We start from the raw sequence: 19,668 nt of genomic DNA, 5'->3' as shown, positions 1-19,668 counted from the left end.
TCCTTTGGTGTCTTTGGATTTTATCTTATGCATTGAACACCGTCACTTCAAAAATATTTTCCTCCTTTCTTTGGTCACCTCCATGTCTGATCTCTTCGCCTAAAATCTTCATGCATACACATATTTTCAATTCTTATCCATGAATTGATGCTAGAAGCTCACAAAAAATTGACTTGTAGTACTTCATTTCTAAATACATGCCTAAATTATTTCATGAGATATGAAATGCACAACAATTATAATTTTTTTTAAATGTAGTACGTTCCTGCGTTTCTCGCACGATAAAAAGTTATCACTTTTTAGTAGGGTTTGGGCATCTCTACTAGGAAAAAACCATTTTTCTGTGGCTTCGGCTTATAGGTGAAATGGCCTGGACTTCATTGATTTTTACTTGGTTTTAGCTTCAAAAGCCATTCCCACATGTGCACTTATGGTAGAGTTTTTGGTTAAGTCGATGGAAAACGTAGCAAAAATCTGCCAAAGGGTGCCTAATAATCTCGCAATAGCATGCCTGAAGTGCATACACCAAATTGCATCGTGCCCTATAAAAACTATTTTAACCTATCAAAATGGACTTTTCAATTTCAACTTCACAGAATACAGGGATCTCCGGTTGAGCAGTTTGAGCTTGTGTAGCGTATCCGGACGATGCACTGCGTACACAGGGGGTGAGATGTAAATGGCACAAGGCAAAAAGATTCTTTTAATGTACCTAGAGTGGAGGGCTTTAAAGTTAAGCAAATTGACTAATTAGTGTAAAGAAATATCCTCAACTTCAACTGTGCCTGTTCGCTTGGAGAAATTCTGGAGGAATTTGGATGATTTAAAAGAATGCTGGAGGAATTTATGAGAGAAAAACATTATTCCGAATAAAAAAAAATAAATCAAGCCAGATTTAAGGACACGCGAACACACACCACATGGATAATAATGGAATTGGATGAAATGAAATCACAACAAAAACCAACCCCAAGGCCCGAAAGATACAAGAGAGAAAGAAGCTTTGCCTTCCCTCTCGCTCTCTACCTCATCTCCTTTTCCTACTTTGCCCAATTGCTAATTGCTTCTCTCTCTAGTTAATAATAACATCCAGCTTTTAAACTATATAATTATTTTGGATTCCTCTCCAAATGCCTTTCACCCGGCCTTTGTAAATCCCCATCTGGCTGCTGCTGCTGCTGCTGCTGCATTCCTTCCTCTATTATTTCTCCATCCCTTTCCCCCCCCCTCTCTCTCTTCTACCCTCTCTCTAAAAGACTGGATGCAGAACGAGGAAAACATATAGAAAGGAAAGGAAGAAGGGAAGAAGAACACCAACCAAGCAGGACTTGGTTTTTGAGAACTCCATGGGCTGTGGAATTGTCCCCAGGAATCCCCTCTGGGTTTGACGAGATTCATACAGAGAAATAGTTCTTGCTTTTTTTCCCCTTTCTTTTGCTCAAGAATTTACCTGTACAGGCGAAACTGCTTGTTTGTGCTTTGTTTTTCCCGTGTATGTTTTCTTGGGATTTTCCTCTGGTCCGTTCTTCTTCACCTGTGAGGTGGTGAGGAGCAGAGAGAATCATGGGGAAGCAAGGACCCTGCCATCATTGCGGAGTCACAAGTGAGCTCTTTTCTTGAATAAAGCTAGACTTTTTCTTCCAGTTGTTTTTTCCTTTTTCTCTTGTTTTCGTCCCCCTTCCCCCCTTTGTTCCTCAGCAAGTAGTACTTCTTTGGAGATGATTTCCCCCAATTATGCATCTGGGAAGCGGGCCTCGGACGAAATCTTTGGACTGCGTGGGACTCGGATTCCTCATGTTTCCGTGTTCTTTCTGTGTTCGTTGATGGTTTGTTACTAGTCCAAATTCATTCAACTGCCTGGGGAGTGTTCAAGAGAAATCTGTGGATACGGTTGTAAAATTCTCTACGTGAGGAACAGATTATACCATGCTCACAGAACACATTTAGACTTGTTTTTGACTACGGTGGATATACACTTCTTAGATAACTTCTGCAGATAATGGGAGATTAGATGCAGCTCAGACTCCTATTCTACAATAAGAAAATAACCATTTGCTTCTGCCAATCAGATAAAACTAGAGTTTGATTGCTGCTGCAGCTACATAAATACTTAGTTTCAGGGTGCCATTGAAGTGAAAACTTAGGTTTCCTGTTTAATGTACACAGGCTTATCCCATTTCGTGCCAATATCATTATATGTTCTGAACTTTTTTGTAGCTCTTACTGCTGCAAAATGCTCCTTTGAAGTGGCTATATGCATTCAGTATCACCATTGCATACCGCAGCAGATTAAGAATTGCAAGCCTGTACAGTTGAACTAACCATTGAGGCACTGGAAGCATTATCTGAAATATTTAGTCTGAATGTATGTGATTAGATTCATGATGCCTTCTGGATACATTCTTGATAATGTGTATAGTTTATTGCCCTTTTTCTATGTTCCCTACCTTGGCATCATCTCCTACTACATGTAAATTGTGATATTAACTCTGAACCTGTACGCTGGGCATATTTTTGTGCATCAGTTTTGATGGATTTCTCATGGCAAAATGCTGGAACAGGTACTCCCCTGTGGCGAAATGGGCCACCAGATAAGCCGGTGCTCTGCAATGCTTGTGGCTCGAGATGGAGAACGAAGGGTTCATTGGCAAACTACACCCCAATGCACCGCAAGGACGATATTGATGATGTTGAACCCAGAGTTAGCAAGCTGAAGCCACCGACATCAAAGTCGAAGTCACAGAAGAAAAAAACAAATCAAATTATAACGGAGAATGGACCATTTTCTGGTCAGAATTTCCGAAAGATGGGGGGTGTTGACCCAAGCTATCAGTCTAGTTCGGGATCTGCAGTATCATACTCTGAGAGTTGTGCCCCATATGGTGCTGCTGATGCAAGTGAAATGACTGGTCAGTGATCTCGATGCCTACTATACTGTTTCTTAATAATATGGTTCGGTTCCCTCTCATTCTTTTCGATGCACATGTGATTGTATTCAATTCGATGAGTGATTATTAGGGTCAGAAGTGCATTCTTGGATGCTCGTCTTCAAAGTTATGCTCAATAAACTAAAATTTTATTTAGATGTCATATATTTTTATTCTATACTGCTCCCCTTTTGGAGATCAAATTAGTAGTAAGTTTGTAATGCAGATCTGATTGTTCGTCTCTGTTTTTCACGAACATAGTGATTCCACCCAAACTTTTTTCTTTTAGTATAAACTCCTGTTTTGTCTTAGTCTAGATGAGGAACTCATATTGGGTTTGATAAATCATAGCTACTTGTGACGAAATTACTTACTATTATTATCATGAGCAAACAATGAAGGATTGCGATCTATTACATATTGGGTTCAGATGGCATGGAGCCTAATATATGGTGAAGATAATATTTCACTAAGTAAGTAAATATTGATACTTGATACAGCATACGTACTAATAGTGTGTCTCCCTTTACCGCATCTCTGAAGTGATATTTAATCACATCAACACCATGAAACACCATAAAGGTCTAATACCGATTCACAAGATTTGCCAATAGCATGTATACCTTAATCACATCTCTGAAGTGATATCTAATGAAATTGAACCATGAAACAAAATGAAGATCTAATAACGATTCTCAACATTTACCATGCTTATGTAGAACTTACCTTATTTTCTTTGTTCTACTATGTTATTTGAGAAGGGCAGGCCTGGTGCAGTGGTGAGAGCTGTCTCACTGAGTCACCAGGTCGTGGGTTCGAAGCAGCCTCTTCGCAGATTTTGCGGGGGAAAGGCTTGTCTCGGTTTATCCCTTCCTCAGACCCCACTCATGTGGGAGCCTCCGGCATTGGGTCTGCCTTTTTTTTTACTATGTTATTTGACTCTCTGATGTATTGCCAATTCAGGTTCAGCACAGTCACATGCTTGGGAGTCTCTAGTGCCATCAAGAAAGATTAGCTGTGTCACCCGTCTGAAACCTTCACCTGTAGAAAAGCTTGCAAAAGATCTGAACTCAATCATGCATGGAGAGCAGTTATATAACCTTTCAGGATCATCAGAGGAAGACCTACTATACCATACTGAAACTCCTGTCGGTTCCTTTGAGATAGGCTCTGGAAGTGTGCTTCTAAGACATCCAAACTCGAAATCACTGGAGGAAGAATCAGAAGCAAGCTCCATTCCTGCAGATAATAAATCATACATTACAAGTGAATCATATTCAGGCTCTGCCTCATTTGTCGTTCACAGTGGAAACAAGGCAGCAATTAACTTAAATGCTCCAACTGCAAGGCCGAAGAAGTCGCCGCTGCATATGGAAGACAATGCTAGAAGGTACTATACGTTTTATATTCTTATGAGACTTGTTACAGTGCTTAGCAGGTTTATTTCCAGCTGTTGATCATTAACGGAAGATAATTATTGTAATTAGGGGTACTTTAGTACTTTTACCCAGCTCACCATTAACTCTAATTTAGACTGACCAGACGCTAGAGTATTTCTGCCGCCTGCATCGCCGCAGCTCGATTGCCCAGGGCACCGTTGCCTGCCTGCCCAAGCCTGCCTCGGTAGTCTCCGTGCAGGTGGTACGTTGTGCACTTCTGCGCAGTTATGCTTCGCCACTTGATTGAAAAACCATGGGGCGACGGCTCCCTCTCCAAAACCTCGGCCTCTTGGGGCGTTGGGCTCGTCCTCGACAGCAGCGGCGGCTGGGGACTGGGATCGAGGCCAAGGTGATTGGGAACGTTGGCATCAGAAGTGCTAGAATAATTTAGTTCAGTTTACTGCCACCAGCATTGGCGTTTGCCTGCCAACACGGGTTCATCAAGAACAAGACCGCAGTGCTAACTAGTTGTAGGTGATGTTATGTTCTTGAATGTGGTGAGGAAATACAGGGTAACATTCCACAACGACAAATGCAAAGTAGTACTTTACTGAATTCCTACCTGACTGTAGTGGGTACTGGGTAGTATTGCTACTGAACTGAGGTTAGCCATCAATAAGCTCTGATGATAAAATTCAGAGCCTATCTGTAGGCTTTCAGATATTCGTTGTTTGTTGGTTCGCTGTTTCAAGAATGGGCCAAATCCGATGCTCCCACAAGGGCCACGAACTAGATTACGCATCAATGGATTTTAAGAATACTATTGACTCGCCTAGCTTCACTTCCCCAAGCGGTTGCTGCTTGGCTGCGTCGGACCCGAGCACCAGCCCCTCCCCAAGCTCCACACCGGCTGCTTGACTTGACACACGCCCTGCTGTGCTCGTCCCTGCCTCTTACTGCACAGCGACGAATGTGGTGAGGGCTGAGGGGACGAGTGGAAGACGGCGAGTAGGACAGTGGGCTGCCATAGGCGCTGCCACCGATGTTGATTCGCCGGCTGCCTCTCCCGAAACGCCGTACACATGGATCAGGCCAAGCCAGAAACCCTAAATGTACTATTATACCCTTCGAAATTAATATGTAACTGGTTCATACCCCACTAATTTTAGGTTCCGGTCCACAACTTAAGTTCCTCTATATCGGTTCTTCTTAATTTTTAACCATCAGATCTATCCTAATGAATGGCTCATTATTTCCAAGCGCTATAAAATTTCTCTATTCTTATTAGCATAGAAGTGGTATTTGAGTATTGGTTTTATTCTCTATGCTCATTGAAAATTGGTTAAACAAGTTACTTTGGTAAGAAACAATTTAAGTTTTCTTTTTTTGTTCTATATCTCTGTTTTGCAGGGATAAACTTCATTATGAGAATCAGCATGTCCTGGAGAGTGTTGATTCACCTTTAGTTTCCGTAGATTTAGAGGTATCCTTCCTATGCACGCTTTTTTTGTTCAGGTTGATGATCTGTATATGTTTATTTGCACTGAACACCACTGGATATGTTTAATGTTTTCATATTTTGGCTAATCATTGAAACTCAACCTGTATGCTGCCCTATCCTTCTTGAGCAGGATGTTATAAACTATACTAACTTCATGAAATATCTAACTAAAGAGGATCAACAACAGTTGCTCAAATTTCTTCCTCCTGTGGATTCCTTGGCACCTCCTGAAAGGTTTACTTATTCTTGCCCAAAGTTTCACTAATACAAATTGTGGTCACTTTGTGCTAGTCCTCATTTGTGTCTTGTTCTTGCTGCAGCCTTAGAAGCATGTTCAGTTCTATCCAATTCTCTGATGCTATAGACAGCTACCAGATGCTGCTTGGAGAGGGAATTCTTGACCCATCCTTATCTGGTGATGAGGAATGGAAGAAAGTGAAGACGCTTGCCTTAACTAATTTAACAAAATGCAAATGGCTGGAGTGCTATAAACAGAAAAAGGTATTACAATGCTTTCTAATACATTTACCTACATTTGCTTTCCCCTTTGACTTTATTGTCTTTTAAATTAATGCCTATGTGAACTTCCAAGCTTGCTTGTACATGGCTAATTAATTCTTTCTCTGTTCAGGAAAAGGGAACTAAGGAAACCGGGGGAGTGGGGAGCATCAATGAACCGGAAGGCTTTACCAAGTCTACTATGAAACCACTTAAAAGATCCCGTGACACCCACTTTCAGAGTGATGCAGGTTAGCAATATTAGTTCCTCTGATCCTGATTTGCATCAAGTTTCTAGTTATGACATCCAAAAATGTCTTACATAGTATAATCCTATTTCACTATGTCCTTATGTCAGTGACACAAAGAAGGGTTCTTATTTGCTTTGCTTGTAAACATGCAGAACTAGATGGTACCATGAGGAGTCCTCTACGAGTTCTAAAATCTGGGGCTTTGGCTCCTCAGTTTGAAAGTTCATCTTTGCCAAAATCTGGCTACGCCACCAAAGATTCAACCTGCACTGGAGGAGCACTTAATTTATTCATGTTACCCCCAGAAAAGTTATCATTACTGGTCCCTCCTCAGTATGCCGACTCTGATCAAGACTTGCTGCTGGAGATACCTCTCAATGCACGACACCCAGAGGCAGAACTTCTCTGTCAACCATCTCAGCTGATGAGCTCTACAACCCGCAGCTCCACCTCTATGGGTAGGGTTGCTGAAGGAGAAGGGTGCCTGAAGCAACCATAGTCTCTGGTCACATCAGCAAGCAGCTTAGGAACAGCCAGTAGTTGCAGTTTACTTTAGCCTCCTGGATCGTGGCGCCTCTATTTGCCGATCACCAATGGTCGTTATGCGTCTGCCATTGCCCTAATTTACATAACAATGTGCGTCGTCTGCCAACTTGGCAAATTGTCCGTTCAGCTGACATTTGTAGCATGCTTTTGGATTAGGTTTCTGCTGGTTTTCTGTAGCATATGGCTCATAGAGAAAGTATTAACTTATCTCTGTGTGGAAAATATATCACATTATTGCAGGAAAATGAAAAAAAGATAGGATATTGGAGAGTTATGTATGTAATATTGTTTGCTATGGGCGCTGAAGTGTTAGTTAGCTCACCTGTTTGTCCAGTTCAGAGCATGTGCATGGCTGTTCGTGTCTGCATTGCAGGACCTCTTGAGTTTTGACTCTTGAGCCAAGACAATGTGGATGATGATAGCGTTAGTTGGAGATATGTGCAACTGAGCATGGCCTTAGGTCACTGGCAACAGCCCTAGCGGCCTCAGTTTTGTCAGCACTTGGTTTTGTCAGAATTCGACCGTGTGCCTAATATTTTTTTTGCATTGCCTAGACTGCACCTAGGCCGGATCGAGTCAAATCTGAATGTGGGAAATGCATTGCTCCTACTTGGCGGTTATAAACTAAAAAAAACAAATTTATCCGGGTTTTGACATTTATGAGGCTTTATCATGGTACCTAAAATAGTGGTTTGGCTACTTAAAGTTAAAAGCTCAAACTAAACAACCCTTTCTCCAAATGGTTTCACTTCGAATCATCTTGACAGGATATTGTTCTTTTTAATTGTGTTATATGGCTTAGTACATGATTTGAAGCAAATGCCAACACATTGTGCTTTACTTTTCTGTTTGTACATTTTGACGATTCAACTGATGTAGCTTTACCAGATTATATATGTTTCCACTGTTCCTTTGACAGATATTTGCTTATAATTGATATAGCAAACTGTTGAGGCAAGCTGTAGTTAGAAAAAATTTACCACCCCTCCCTTCCTGTGTGGAGCTGGCTGATCACCTCCACTAAATTTCTCCAATCCTCGAAGATCCCATCTTTCAACTTGAACAAGGCGAGTTCTTTAGTAACTGCCTGAATATCAACACCATTTGCTTATAATTGGTATAAGCAAACTGTTGAGACTTTATATTTTCTATAGTTAGAAAAAATTACCTCCCCTCCCTCCCCTTGTGGAGCTGGCTGCTCACCTCTCTAAATATCTCCAATCCTTGAAGATCCCATGTTTCTACTTGAACAAGGCAAGTTCTCTAGTAATTGCCTGAATTTCAACTCCATTTCATAACTTTGAATCTGCGTATAAAAAATATCAACTCGGATCTAAAGCTTTTGACTGGACATTTTTTCCTTTCCACTAGAGATCGAAAACTTTTTTATTTAAAACGTTGAATTCTATCTCATAACAACTCAAATTGCAACTATTGTCTATATCCAAGTTTCAAATTTGCTTATCTTATAGAGATCCTCACCTAAGATAACGGCGGCGACACCCAAACTAAAGCTAGAAGTGGACAAGTGGTGGAATCTTGCGACGACTCAATCATCCAACCTACTTTGGTCATGCAAGGTCTTCCATTGTAAGAACAAAATAACACAAGAATTTATGTGTTTGCGGGTTGTGAAGGTCAGGTTGATGGCTCTATGACGAGATGGTGAAAGTTAGTGTAGCCGAAAAGCGGAGGGTGGAAAAGAGGAATAAGATGCGCGCAGAAAGAAATAATACAAGCGCCATGCCCGCAGCCTTCTAGTTGATGATTGTGTGAGAAGATGGTGAAGGCTAAGTATCATAGTCGAGAAGCGGAGGGCGAAGAAGAGGAATAACCGAATAAGATGCGCAAGGAAAGAAATGCGTCTTGATAGAAGAAAGGAAAGTTGTCGCTAGCCCAAACCATCTATACCTATTAAACATGGATGAGTTCATGTTTTATATTTTTAGAAGTGTAAAATAAAAGCAAAAATCGTTAATAAAAAATAGTTACCAATTTAGTGACCCCAAAGATATACATATGGACTTGGTGGGGGGGGGGGGGGGGGGGGGGGGAGGAGGTGGCCAACAACTTGGTTTCCCAAACAGATCAATAGCAGTATTGGGGCGGAGCAGTCACGGATTGAAGGAAGTCCATTTTATCTCCACGCATAGTCAGATTTTTCTTCTTAAACTCTTACACCAGACATCTACCTCCTCAACTCTCAAAACTATTTGAATTACCTCCTTGCCCTAGTTTGAAATGGTTTTGAAGGCATTTTGTCCCTTTTTATTAAAAAATCTAATAAATACATGACAAGGCTTTTCAACCACAAAATAATGTCAAGGTTCTAAAAGTTCCAAGAATCTAGAGTAGATTAGGATATGACCAACCCTAAAATATTTAGAGCTTGTGAAAATAAATCAAGAAACTTCCAATCCAAAGATTATGTTTAGCTCTTGTAAAATGGAAAAATATCATAAAAAAGAAAACAAATACCAAATCATTCTAATCCATGTCTAAACATGCTTTAGAAAACCTTACATACAAAAAAACCATGAGATGCAACTAGCATGGTTGCAATATAAATTAATGTTTAACACATTCATGTGAGTTGCAACTTATGTTTATTGTGGAGCTATCAAAACGTGATTAGACATCAACTAGAATGTTTTAGGATTTCTCTAGATATTTCCCATTTTTCTAGAGCTAAATCTATTTTTGGGAAGCTTCTAGATTTGTTCTCATGAGATCTATGTATTTTATTTGGCTTTTTGTTTCCAATATATCTATAGGATTCTTCTCCAAATTTTTAGAAGCTTAGAGACATTTTCTATGGTTTAAAAACCTTACGAAATGTATTTACTTGATTTTTTAACTAAGAAAGGACAAAACTACCTTCAAAACCATTTCAAACTAGGGAATAGAGGTAATTTGGAATGTTTTGAGAGTTCAGATGATAAAATTTATAATTTTAGAGTTTGAGGATGAAAGTTAGATTAAGACGATAGGGAGATAAAATGGATTAATTTTCCCCTGCAGATTTAACAGGCCGAACCACGGCCCAAAAGGAAACAGATCACGGTCCATCAATACAAATCCGCGCGGGAAGACGGAAAGGCAGGCGGTACGTGGGCCCGGATAGTGCGGATTCCCGCGCACGAATCCTAAAGCACCAGACCAACCCCGAACCCGCGCAGCCTCCGCCTCGCCTCCCCAGTCCCCACTCTTATCCCCTTGGCTTCATCCGCAGCGGAAGCCGCCCTCCTCCTCCTCGGCTCCTCGCCCGCCCCCGCACGCTCGCTCACCATGCTGCTCCACCTCGTCACCTCCTCCTCCCCCCTAACCCCGGCACGCTCGTCGCCGCAGCGGCGTACGTGTGTCGCTGCGGCGGTGGTTGCAGTGACTGTGAGGTGCGCGGCCTCCTCCTCCTCCTCGAGCACCCCATCGTCGTCTGCTGCTGCCGGGCAGCGGGTGGTGAAGGTGCACAGCTATGGGGCGGTGGATTACGAGCGTCGACCTACACTGCGCTGGAGCACCCTGTACCGGCGCATAGCTGTGGGGCACGGCGGGCGGCCCGTGGGGCGCACGCTGGGGGCCTGGGACGAAGGGGAGCGCCGCCTCGACAAGTGGGAGCTCTGCCGCATCGCCAAGGAGCTCCGAAAGTTCAGGAGGTTCAACCTCGCGCTCCAGGTAGTTATACTATTGCGATCCGTTCCTCGCACCGACATATTCCCCTTCGGTTTCAGCTAGTGCGACTGTGTGTTCAATGTTTTTTTCCTTCAAACAATTCGGCGGATCCCCACCTACTTAACTATATTGATCGAAACGGTTTATACATGAACCTGAAATCCAATTGAAAAATAGGTACTGTTCGAGCGGTGTAAGATCAATAATTAGGGGTAGGAAAAAATAGCTTGGTTCCCTTACCGATCTCACATATCCTTTCGCTGCTCATCCTGCGAAAATGCTTATTGATGACTAGGCATTAGAATCTACAACATTCTTGATGCATCTTCTGATGGCCAAACATAAGAGTGATATCCTTGATATTGGTTCTCATAAAAAATTTCCATCACATGAACAGGTTTACGATTGGATGACAGAGCGCAGAGATAGATTTTCTCTCTCATCGAGTGACTATGGCAATCCAGTTGGACCTGATTGCTAAAGTACGCGGTGTTTCACATGCTGAGAAATACTTTGATGAGCTCCCTGATGCCATGAAGGACAAGCGGACATATGGTTCCCTTCTCAATGTTTACGCCCAAGCTATGATGAAAGAGAAAACAGAAGACACATTTGAGCAAATGAGGAAAAAAGGATTCGCATCTGATACATTACCTTGTAATGTGCTGATGAATTTCTATGTGGATGCTGGGGAACCTAATGAAGTGTTGGCAATTATTGATGAGATGAAGGAAAGAAATGTTTCTTTTGATGTCTGCACTTACAACATTTGGATAAAGAGTTGCGCGGCTAAACAAGATGCTGAAGAAATGGAGCGAGTCTTTAGCCAGATGATTGCTGATGAGTCTGTTGTTGCCAATTGGACTACTTATACTACTCTGGCTAGCATGTATATTAAGCTAGGAAACTCTGACAAGGCAGAAGAATGCTTGAAAGATGCTGAAAAGAGAACAACTGGCCGGGAGAAAAAGTGTTTTCACTATCTCATGACACTCTATAGCCATCTTGGCAAGAAGGAAGAGGTTTACCGTATTTGGAACTGGTATAAGGCAACTTTCCCTATGATTCATAACCTGGGTTACCAGGAGTTACTGTCTGCTCTTATAAGGATAGGAGATATCGAGGGAGCTGAGCTTCTATATGAGGAATGGGCATCCAAAAGCTCTAGTTTCGATCCTAAGACCATGAACATTTTATTAGCATGGTATGCTAAAGAAGGTTTGATTACAAAGGCTGAGCAAACTCTGAATCGATTTGTTGAGAAAGGTGGAAATCCCAAGCCAAACACCTGGGAAATCCTTGCCACAGCCTACATGAAGGATGATAAAATATCTGAAGCTCTGTCATGTATGGAAAAAGCCACAGCAATTAAAAGTGCAAATAAATGGAAACCAAGGCCCACCAATGTTGAGAGTCTCCTGGCAAGTTTTAAGGAGAAGAATGACGCAGAAGGTGCAGACAGGTTAGTGAGTGTACTTGCAAGTAGAGGATGTGCTGAGGATGAAGAATACAAGTCACTGATTAACACCTATGCTTTTGCGGGCACGTAGCATGGAAAGAGTACGACATACCATTGAATCAATGATATGATGAGTATGGTGCATTGAACAATCGCATTACTAGCCCATAATGTTTCTAAAATACCATGAGAACCTATTGCCCACGTGAGTTCATCTGGTACAGTTACATCCATCAGAGAGGTTAGATAAAATGCATTCGATCAGTTGTCCCCCTAGACGAAATCAGAAAAATGAGGTACATAGATCTTTCCGATCACTTGGCTTAGATAGAAATCCTCAAAATGTTTCTTCAAAAAAATCCTCAAAATGTCAACAAGAGGACACTTAGATGGCTTATTTGTACTTCCGAGTGTATATTTACATTATTTTTGAGGTTTAATCAAGCCTTCTCAGTGCAAATAATTATTTTATCAGCAACCAGTTTAGTTTGCTTACTTTCTGTCCAGAAATCGTTTCAGTTTCTTAATTTGTACATAAATTAGATTCGATTGCTTTGCTTGATTACCTTCGAAGTCAATCGAAGGACTAGAAGCTTTTTCTCCTCACGGTCACTTCTCGTTCTTGGGATTGAAGGGGTACTTCAATGCTCACATGTTGTCACTCTTTGACTTGACACTACTTAGTTTTACTCCGGCCCTTTGCTTCACACTTACTCTACGGGCTTGCGAACTTCATAGCGCATACTTACATATATCATATGCAGCTCCTTCCTGTAGGATTGGCATGTTTTTTTCTTTGATTGCTACATTTATGTTCAATATATCTTTGTATCTGGATAATGGTAGCCGAATTCGTCGCAAGTCTCAGGACCACCCGGTATTCGCTCTAGTAGGTGGTGCTACTTTGCTGAGCAATCTCTATCCTTCAAAAAGGCAGCTTATTTGTCAGCAGATTGTTCACAGCAATGTGAAATAAAGCATGTGGGGGGCCACTAGAGAGTAGAGAGACTACACAAGGGTAGTTGGCAGTCACCTGATGGGCGCGTTTGCTGCATCTAAATTAAAATTAAGGTGTGACACGTAAATGGTCAGATTCCATCAAAGATAGGTGGTAAACGAACAGTGGCGATACAAGGTAAGAAATAGAATCAGTTACTCAGCTTTGTCCATATCCCCTTGAATAAAGTTGCAGTTCTTTGTTGCAAATTACACACAGTTGAGCCTACTGAATCTGTGTCCTGGACAATAATACGGACAAGGACATTAGGACATGATCTGAACTCTCTCGATCTAATCTTCTGTAGTATGAGTAGTTGGCATCAAAGCTAACATATAAAAGGGATACAACATGCAAGCTAACTAGTACTAGTATTTATTAATACTAAACATATAACAACAGAACAACTGTGCATTGGTGCTGGATAATTTGCTTTGAATCATCAGAGACAAATCAGCTTCTGGCCACATTAGAAAAGGTGTTCTGCAGTGACTGGAGGCGCACGCTAAAACCTAGCCATGTTGTGATGCGCTTTGGTGCCATCCAATTGGTGGTTCCAGTGTTTGACCTTAGACGTGATCGCCACTTCCATTTGTAACAATTTGTGCACAGAAAGAGAACTGTGGGCATGTGATTGACACGTCCACCTGATTATATTGCTTAAATGCTTTTTTTTTAAAAAATAAGCATGGAAGAAATTTTGAAAACAAAAAAAGAAACATGCAATTATGGAAAAATACTTTAACCGACTGATCTTTGATCCAGGTGCACCTGTCCATTTTGGCACTCATTGAGCATCACTCACATCTCACCATTTTGACACGGCTGTGACACCACTAATGAGCCAATCTCAAGTAAGAACAACTGAGCGTGCAACTTAGACAGTAAAGAAAGAGTTTTGGTCTCTTTACCCCACCAAGCTACTACCCAACCAATCAACAACCAGCCACAGGCGCCAATCATGTAAGATGTGCAAGGGATATTCCTTTGTTAAAAATGAAAGCGACCAAAAATATAAAAGAAGAGGAAGACCATAAAGGCAGATAATTGACTCTTTGGATGACATGAACTAGAAAAAAAAAAACATCTGAAGGGCGTAGTATAAATGACTTGGCAACATTTGTGTCTATTTTGCTGTACAATCAGGGTCCCGAAAATTGTAAGATCCTATTTAGAATTGTGACTGAGCATTACATGAAGAACTGAAATGCTGGAAAATGAGGTCGCCGATCTTGATACTGACGCTTCTACTGCAGTACTGCTTTCTCTCAACATGGAAATGATCAGTACAGAATTAAGTAAAATCGCCTCAAGATTTTTGTATATCCTAAATATTCACACAGTTTTTTTTTTTAACTATCTTCCCTCCATTTTATATAACAACCTCTTCAGCTCGCCAACATCAAGTCCAGTCCACCCCTGCTCCAGCTCCAAGTCTCCACAAGCTCAAGAACTTGGCCAAGCAAACACACATCATCCAGAAGGCCACGAGCCCACGACGGCAAGAGGCGGTCATGGCCGATGAGGAGGACCTGGCAGACGCACCGCGGGTGGTGAGCGTCCTCTCCGCGCTCCTAGAGCGGGTCGTGGAGCGCAACGACGCGGTGGCTGACGAGCTCACCGCCGAGACCGCGTCCGCTGCGTCGCTGGTACCGCCGTCGGCGTTCCGGGCGACGGCGAGGCCCGACATCTCGGTGCGCTCGTACATGGCGCGCGTCGCGCGGTTCGCGGGGTGCAGCCCCGCGTGCTACGTCGTGGCGTACGTCTACCTCGACCGCCTCCTGCGCCGCGGCCGGCGCCGCCGCGGCGCGCTCGCCGTGGACTCGTACAGCGTGCACCGCCTCCTCATCACCGCCGTGCTCGCGGCCGTCAAGTTCATGGATGACGTGTGAGTGTGCCTGCTTCACGCCTGATCGCCCTTGTCACAATTCAATTCCTAGTACGATCGTTCCACGCGCGCAATCGAATTGTTCATTTCTTGATGGTACGGCGTTCGGTTTCTTTGCGTTGTAGCGTTCAGTTTCTTGTTCCCGGCCTGAATTTTCACCCTACAGCAACAGTTGGATCAGCGAGCGCAAATGTAGAAGTTCAGGAGCCAGGCGTTGGATATACTACATACGAGAGAAATTCAGAGACAAATTACTAAGGAATACGCAGACCGCGGCGCGATAGCTTGATCTCATATGAACCATGTTCTTTTGTGATAAATTGGATCACTATTTTACCTAGCTAGTTGCTGATTCTGGGACCAATCATATTTGCCAACAATATCATATTTGCTTCCCTTTTACAAGACAGTACAAACCATTGTCAGCCATGTATTAGTTCGGAATTATATGAATTAAAAGTATCTATTTTACAGTTTCTATTCCACATTTCCACTGTTGGAACTGGTGTTAAGGGTGTAACTGAATAGTGATTAGTGAACACTGATGCCTTCTATATAGCGATAGTAAAGAAGCTTGGTGAATTGTGGTATTTTGGATATAGGAGCCTCTGATAAGATTAAGATATCAATCAGATTTTGAAATCCAGAGTCACGTAGGATGCATAAGCAGAGCAAGTTCTTCAAGGAACAGAGCTCACCAACTTGCTGCCTAAATTCTAACAGGTACTTGCTGTACCTAAATTGTATGCACTGGCAATTGAAAAATGCAGCAACCATATGACAAGACCACACGTTACATTTCATTATATACCATTGACAAATGCAGCAAGTATTATATGTATTGTACTTGTACACCAATTGTTATCTAATTCTCTTCTCTTGAGGTTGAGTTGGCCATTTTGGGGGCTATAATATCTGGGGAAAATCCTGCTTGTCCAACAAAAAAAAGTAAGCTGATCCAGTTCCTTCCATACAGCCACACATGCACTGGGGACCCAAAAACATAGGATAAAGTTCCTCACCCTCTCTGTCCCTGTCACCACCTTTCCTCCCTTTGGAATTTAATCCATGGCCAAGTTGCGATAGAATTAGACTGGAGGGCAACTTGCCCCATGCTGATGCTCACTGGCACAATTCTCTCCTGCCAAGAGCATCATATCTGAACTGAACCTGACTGTCTTTTTCATAGACAAATTACCCAGTTGTCCACTGGAGTGACATCTTCTCTTCTCTCAAACGAATACTCAACTCGCCATTTGACAACCCTAAAAGAATTGGTTTGGTGATGCAGCTGTTTGGCCCATCTGGTTTGGCGTGCATGTCTGACTGGCAGCCCACTGCTGGCAAGCACTACTAGTCTGATTTCCAAATTCTGAAACAAGCCTGTACTGACGGCTACGCGTTACCTTGCAGGTGCTACAACAACGCCTACTTCGCCAGGGTCGGCGGCATCAGCCTGGCGGAGATGAACTACCTGGAGGTGGACTTCCTCTTCGCCGTCGAGTTCGACCTCAACGTGTCGCCGGAGACGTTCGGGCACTACTGCGCGGTCCTCCGGGCCGAGATGCTATACCTGGAGCTGGAGGGTCCTCCTCCTGCTGCTGCTGCCGGTCCAAAGCTGCACAGCTGCTGCCTGTCAGAAGACGACGGCAGCAGCAGTAGTTCGCAGCAGCAGCTACCTGCATAGAGACAGGTACAGCGGTTGCTTCCAAGCAAGCCACCATGTATGTGTCCGTGTACAGTACAGACGTGCTTGCTTGAAAGCAAGCATGGAGTACGTGCCGTAGGCATCACATCTGCGTGTGATCGATTTGCTATCTAGCGTTTAGGTTTAGCTTTGCTATTAGGTAACCTATGCTCTTGTAGTCTTGTATTGCTGGTGGAAATCGGAAATAGCACTGTACCAAAAAAAGAAATCGGAAAATAGGACAGTGCTTGTAAGGAATGGTATAAATTGCACTCTCGGAACAGTGCAGTTGTTTTTTTTAATAGGAAACAGTGCAATTGTTTGGTCCTAATAGGCTTGGTTTGGAATGGGCCGGTCGCACTACAGGAAACTGGATTTTTGCCGAGTGCGTAGAGGTTTGCCGAGTGGCAAAACTCGGGCACTCGGCAAAGAGCCACTTTGCCGAGCGCCAAACCCAGCACTCGGCAAAGAACGCTTTGCCGAGTGCCTGACTCTCGGCAAACTCAGGCACTTGGCAAAGAAGTTCTTTGCCGAGTGCCGGGCTCTCGGCAAACATGGGACACTCGGCAAAGAGTGCCAGGGGGCAAACGGCATCCATGGCCGTCACCTTTGCCGAGTGCCGGCCGTTAGGCACTCGGCAAAGAGCTGCCACGTGGTCGGCTCAGGGGCCACCAGGCCGGCTCGCCTTTGCCGAGTGCCACGTGGTCGGCACTCGGCAAAGGATCTCTTTGCCGAGTGTCAGCCCTAGCACTCGGCAAAAAAAAAAATTTATTTTGGCCGCCAGTTTTGTTGTGAAGCATTCCTACAGTACCATGATCAACATGTTCAAATTTGGCATATTTTTATTACATTTTGCTATATTTTTTCACTTTATTTCGATTTATTGAATTTTTCCGAAAAATGTAGGTTTGAACTGCGGATGCATCGAATATTCGATTTGAATGATTCAAAAAATGATATTCTTGTTTTTGAGTGTAAAGTTAGGCCAAATTCATGAACTGACCCAAAATTTCGATCAACGTGCGCACGGGGCAACGCCACCATCTTCTGTGCGGGCGGTTTTTTAATTCTAAAAAATGCAAACGAATTCCTGAAAATCGCGAAACTTGTCGAGATGTCATGATATCGTATGCGTATGCTGTGGTCAAAATTTGAAAAAGTTTCTAGCACGTTGCACATACGATGTTCACAAACCAATACATCCCCACATGTGGTGGTGATGGTGGTGGAGGTGGTGGTGTGGTTGTGGTGGAGTAAATGGAGGTGTTTGTGGAGGTGGAGGTGGAAGTGGTGGTGGGGTTGTGGTGGTAGTGGTGATGGAGGTGGATGTAGAGTTGGAGGTGGAGGAGGTTTTATGGCTTCATAATTAAAGTATATGGTTGTGATGTATGCTTGTGGTGTTAAATGTGTACTTGTGGATGTTTGTGTGGTTGCCGGCCATCGTGCCGATGATTTTTTGCAGGTTTTGGAAACCTCACCGTGCAGGGGAGGTTCTACCGATTTTTTTTTTGGAAATGACAGTATTTTCTTGTTTTGTAGAGAAGAGCAGATCCGGAGTAGCCCCGCGCCATGCCGGTCTGCCTGCACAGCATCGCCTCACCACAGCCCCACCACCCTAGGTATAACCCCTGTACCCGTACCTTGGTCGTAGATCTCGTCACCCAGTTAGGCGTCTCCCGTTCGAAAGAGATACGGTTCCCACCATATCTCTTTCGGATTGTCCACATTTTTTGGACAGCCCGTGGATGCGTAGATGGGTTAGCTTTCATGTTCTGCTCCCATTCGAGTCAGAGTTTCGGCAGCACCTCCCTGTTGTTCTCCGGATACACACTCTCCTTTGCAGGACGTGTATCGGGAGAACAACAGGGAGGTGATGCCGAAATTCCGTCTCGGATAGGAGCGGAGCATGGAAGCTAACCTTATCTACGTATCCTCGGGTGGGATTAGGACCTATCCTTCACCTATTAGATGGTAGGGAACGCCATGTAGATGCAATTGCTGGTTTTATTACTCGCTTACATATGTGTATGATAGAGGATGGATAACCATGAGTGGATGTACATGGGCTACGCAAGTAAGAGCCATGAATGGGTTAGGGGGACCGGTCATTTCCTAGAGCATGCATTTGGCAGGGCTGCTAAAGGGTCGAGTCGGATGCCATGTCCCTGCAGCAAATGTAAGAACACGAAAAGAAAACGAAAGAGTCAGGTGGTGAGAGATCTTTACAAGCACGGATTCGTTGCAAACTATACCCGCTGGATCTACCATAGTGAAGGCGATCGTATTAGAGAGGAGGTGGTGAGACCATGCCTCGAGGAGTATGATGGAGATGCCAGGATGGCAGACATGATGGTAGACTTTCACGATGCACGGTTCGTTGAAGGATTGGAGGAGGAGGAGGATCCAGAGGAAACCGCAAAGGCGTTCTTAGCCATGCTGGATTCGGCACAGAAGCCCCTTCACGAGAAGACAATGGTTTCGCAACTGGATGCCATTTCACGCCTAATAGCGTTGAAGTCGCAATTGAGCTTGAGTCGAGACAGCTTCGATGCCATGTTGACAGTTTTGGGCAAACTACTTCCAGAGGGTCACATCCTGCCGAAGAACATGTACAAGTCACAGAGACTCCTTCATGCACTTAAGATGCCGTATGAGCCGATCCATGCTTGTCCGAACGGGTGCGTCCTATTTAGGGGAGACCACGAGAAAGCAACGCACTGTCCAAAGTGCAACGCCTCTAGGTTTGTGGAGGTAGACGGTAGTGATGGCAAGAAGAAATAGTCTAAGATCCCCAAGAAGGTCCTACGGTACCTTCCTTTCCTACCGAGGATCCAACGGCTGTACATGACAAAGGAGTCCGCGAAAC

At 43.5% G+C, this 19,668-nt stretch overlaps 3 protein-coding genes across 3 annotated transcripts; all 3 read left to right on the top strand.

The window, feature by feature from the left end:
* The first annotated feature begins 1,041 nt into the window (after window positions 1-1,041).
* On the top strand, window positions 1,042-7,380 carry LOC136496830 (GATA transcription factor 26-like). The gene is made up of 8 exons (XM_066492581.1): window positions 1,042-1,603; window positions 2,562-2,909; window positions 3,891-4,317; window positions 5,717-5,789; window positions 5,938-6,041; window positions 6,128-6,308; window positions 6,439-6,556; window positions 6,709-7,380. The coding sequence occupies exons 1-8, from the start codon at window positions 1,564-1,566 to the stop codon at window positions 7,053-7,055; spliced, it is 1,638 nt and encodes a 545-aa protein (XP_066348678.1). The 5' UTR covers window positions 1,042-1,563; the 3' UTR covers window positions 7,056-7,380.
* A 2,916-nt stretch (window positions 7,381-10,296) lies between these two features.
* Window positions 10,297-12,719, top strand: LOC136496831 (pentatricopeptide repeat-containing protein At1g02150-like). Its single transcript, XM_066492582.1, is given in 3 exon segments — window positions 10,297-10,774; window positions 11,169-11,222; window positions 11,224-12,719. Coding segments are annotated over 3 exon segments (1,536 nt in total). The 5' UTR covers window positions 10,297-10,390; the 3' UTR covers window positions 12,322-12,719.
* A 1,908-nt stretch (window positions 12,720-14,627) lies between these two features.
* Window positions 14,628-17,133, top strand: LOC136498159 (cyclin-P4-1-like). The gene is made up of 2 exons (XM_066494114.1): window positions 14,628-15,115; window positions 16,529-17,133. The coding sequence occupies exons 1-2, from the start codon at window positions 14,742-14,744 to the stop codon at window positions 16,800-16,802; spliced, it is 648 nt and encodes a 215-aa protein (XP_066350211.1). The 5' UTR covers window positions 14,628-14,741; the 3' UTR covers window positions 16,803-17,133.
* The last annotated feature ends 2,535 nt before the right edge of the window (window positions 17,134-19,668 follow it).

This window comes from Miscanthus floridulus, chromosome 12, assembly GCF_019320115.1.
Source record: "Miscanthus floridulus cultivar M001 chromosome 12, ASM1932011v1, whole genome shotgun sequence".
NCBI classification, from domain to species: Eukaryota; Viridiplantae; Streptophyta; class Magnoliopsida; order Poales; family Poaceae; genus Miscanthus; species Miscanthus floridulus.
The sequence above is the reverse complement of the archived record's forward strand: the minus strand, read 5'-3'. Positions and strand labels throughout refer to the sequence as shown.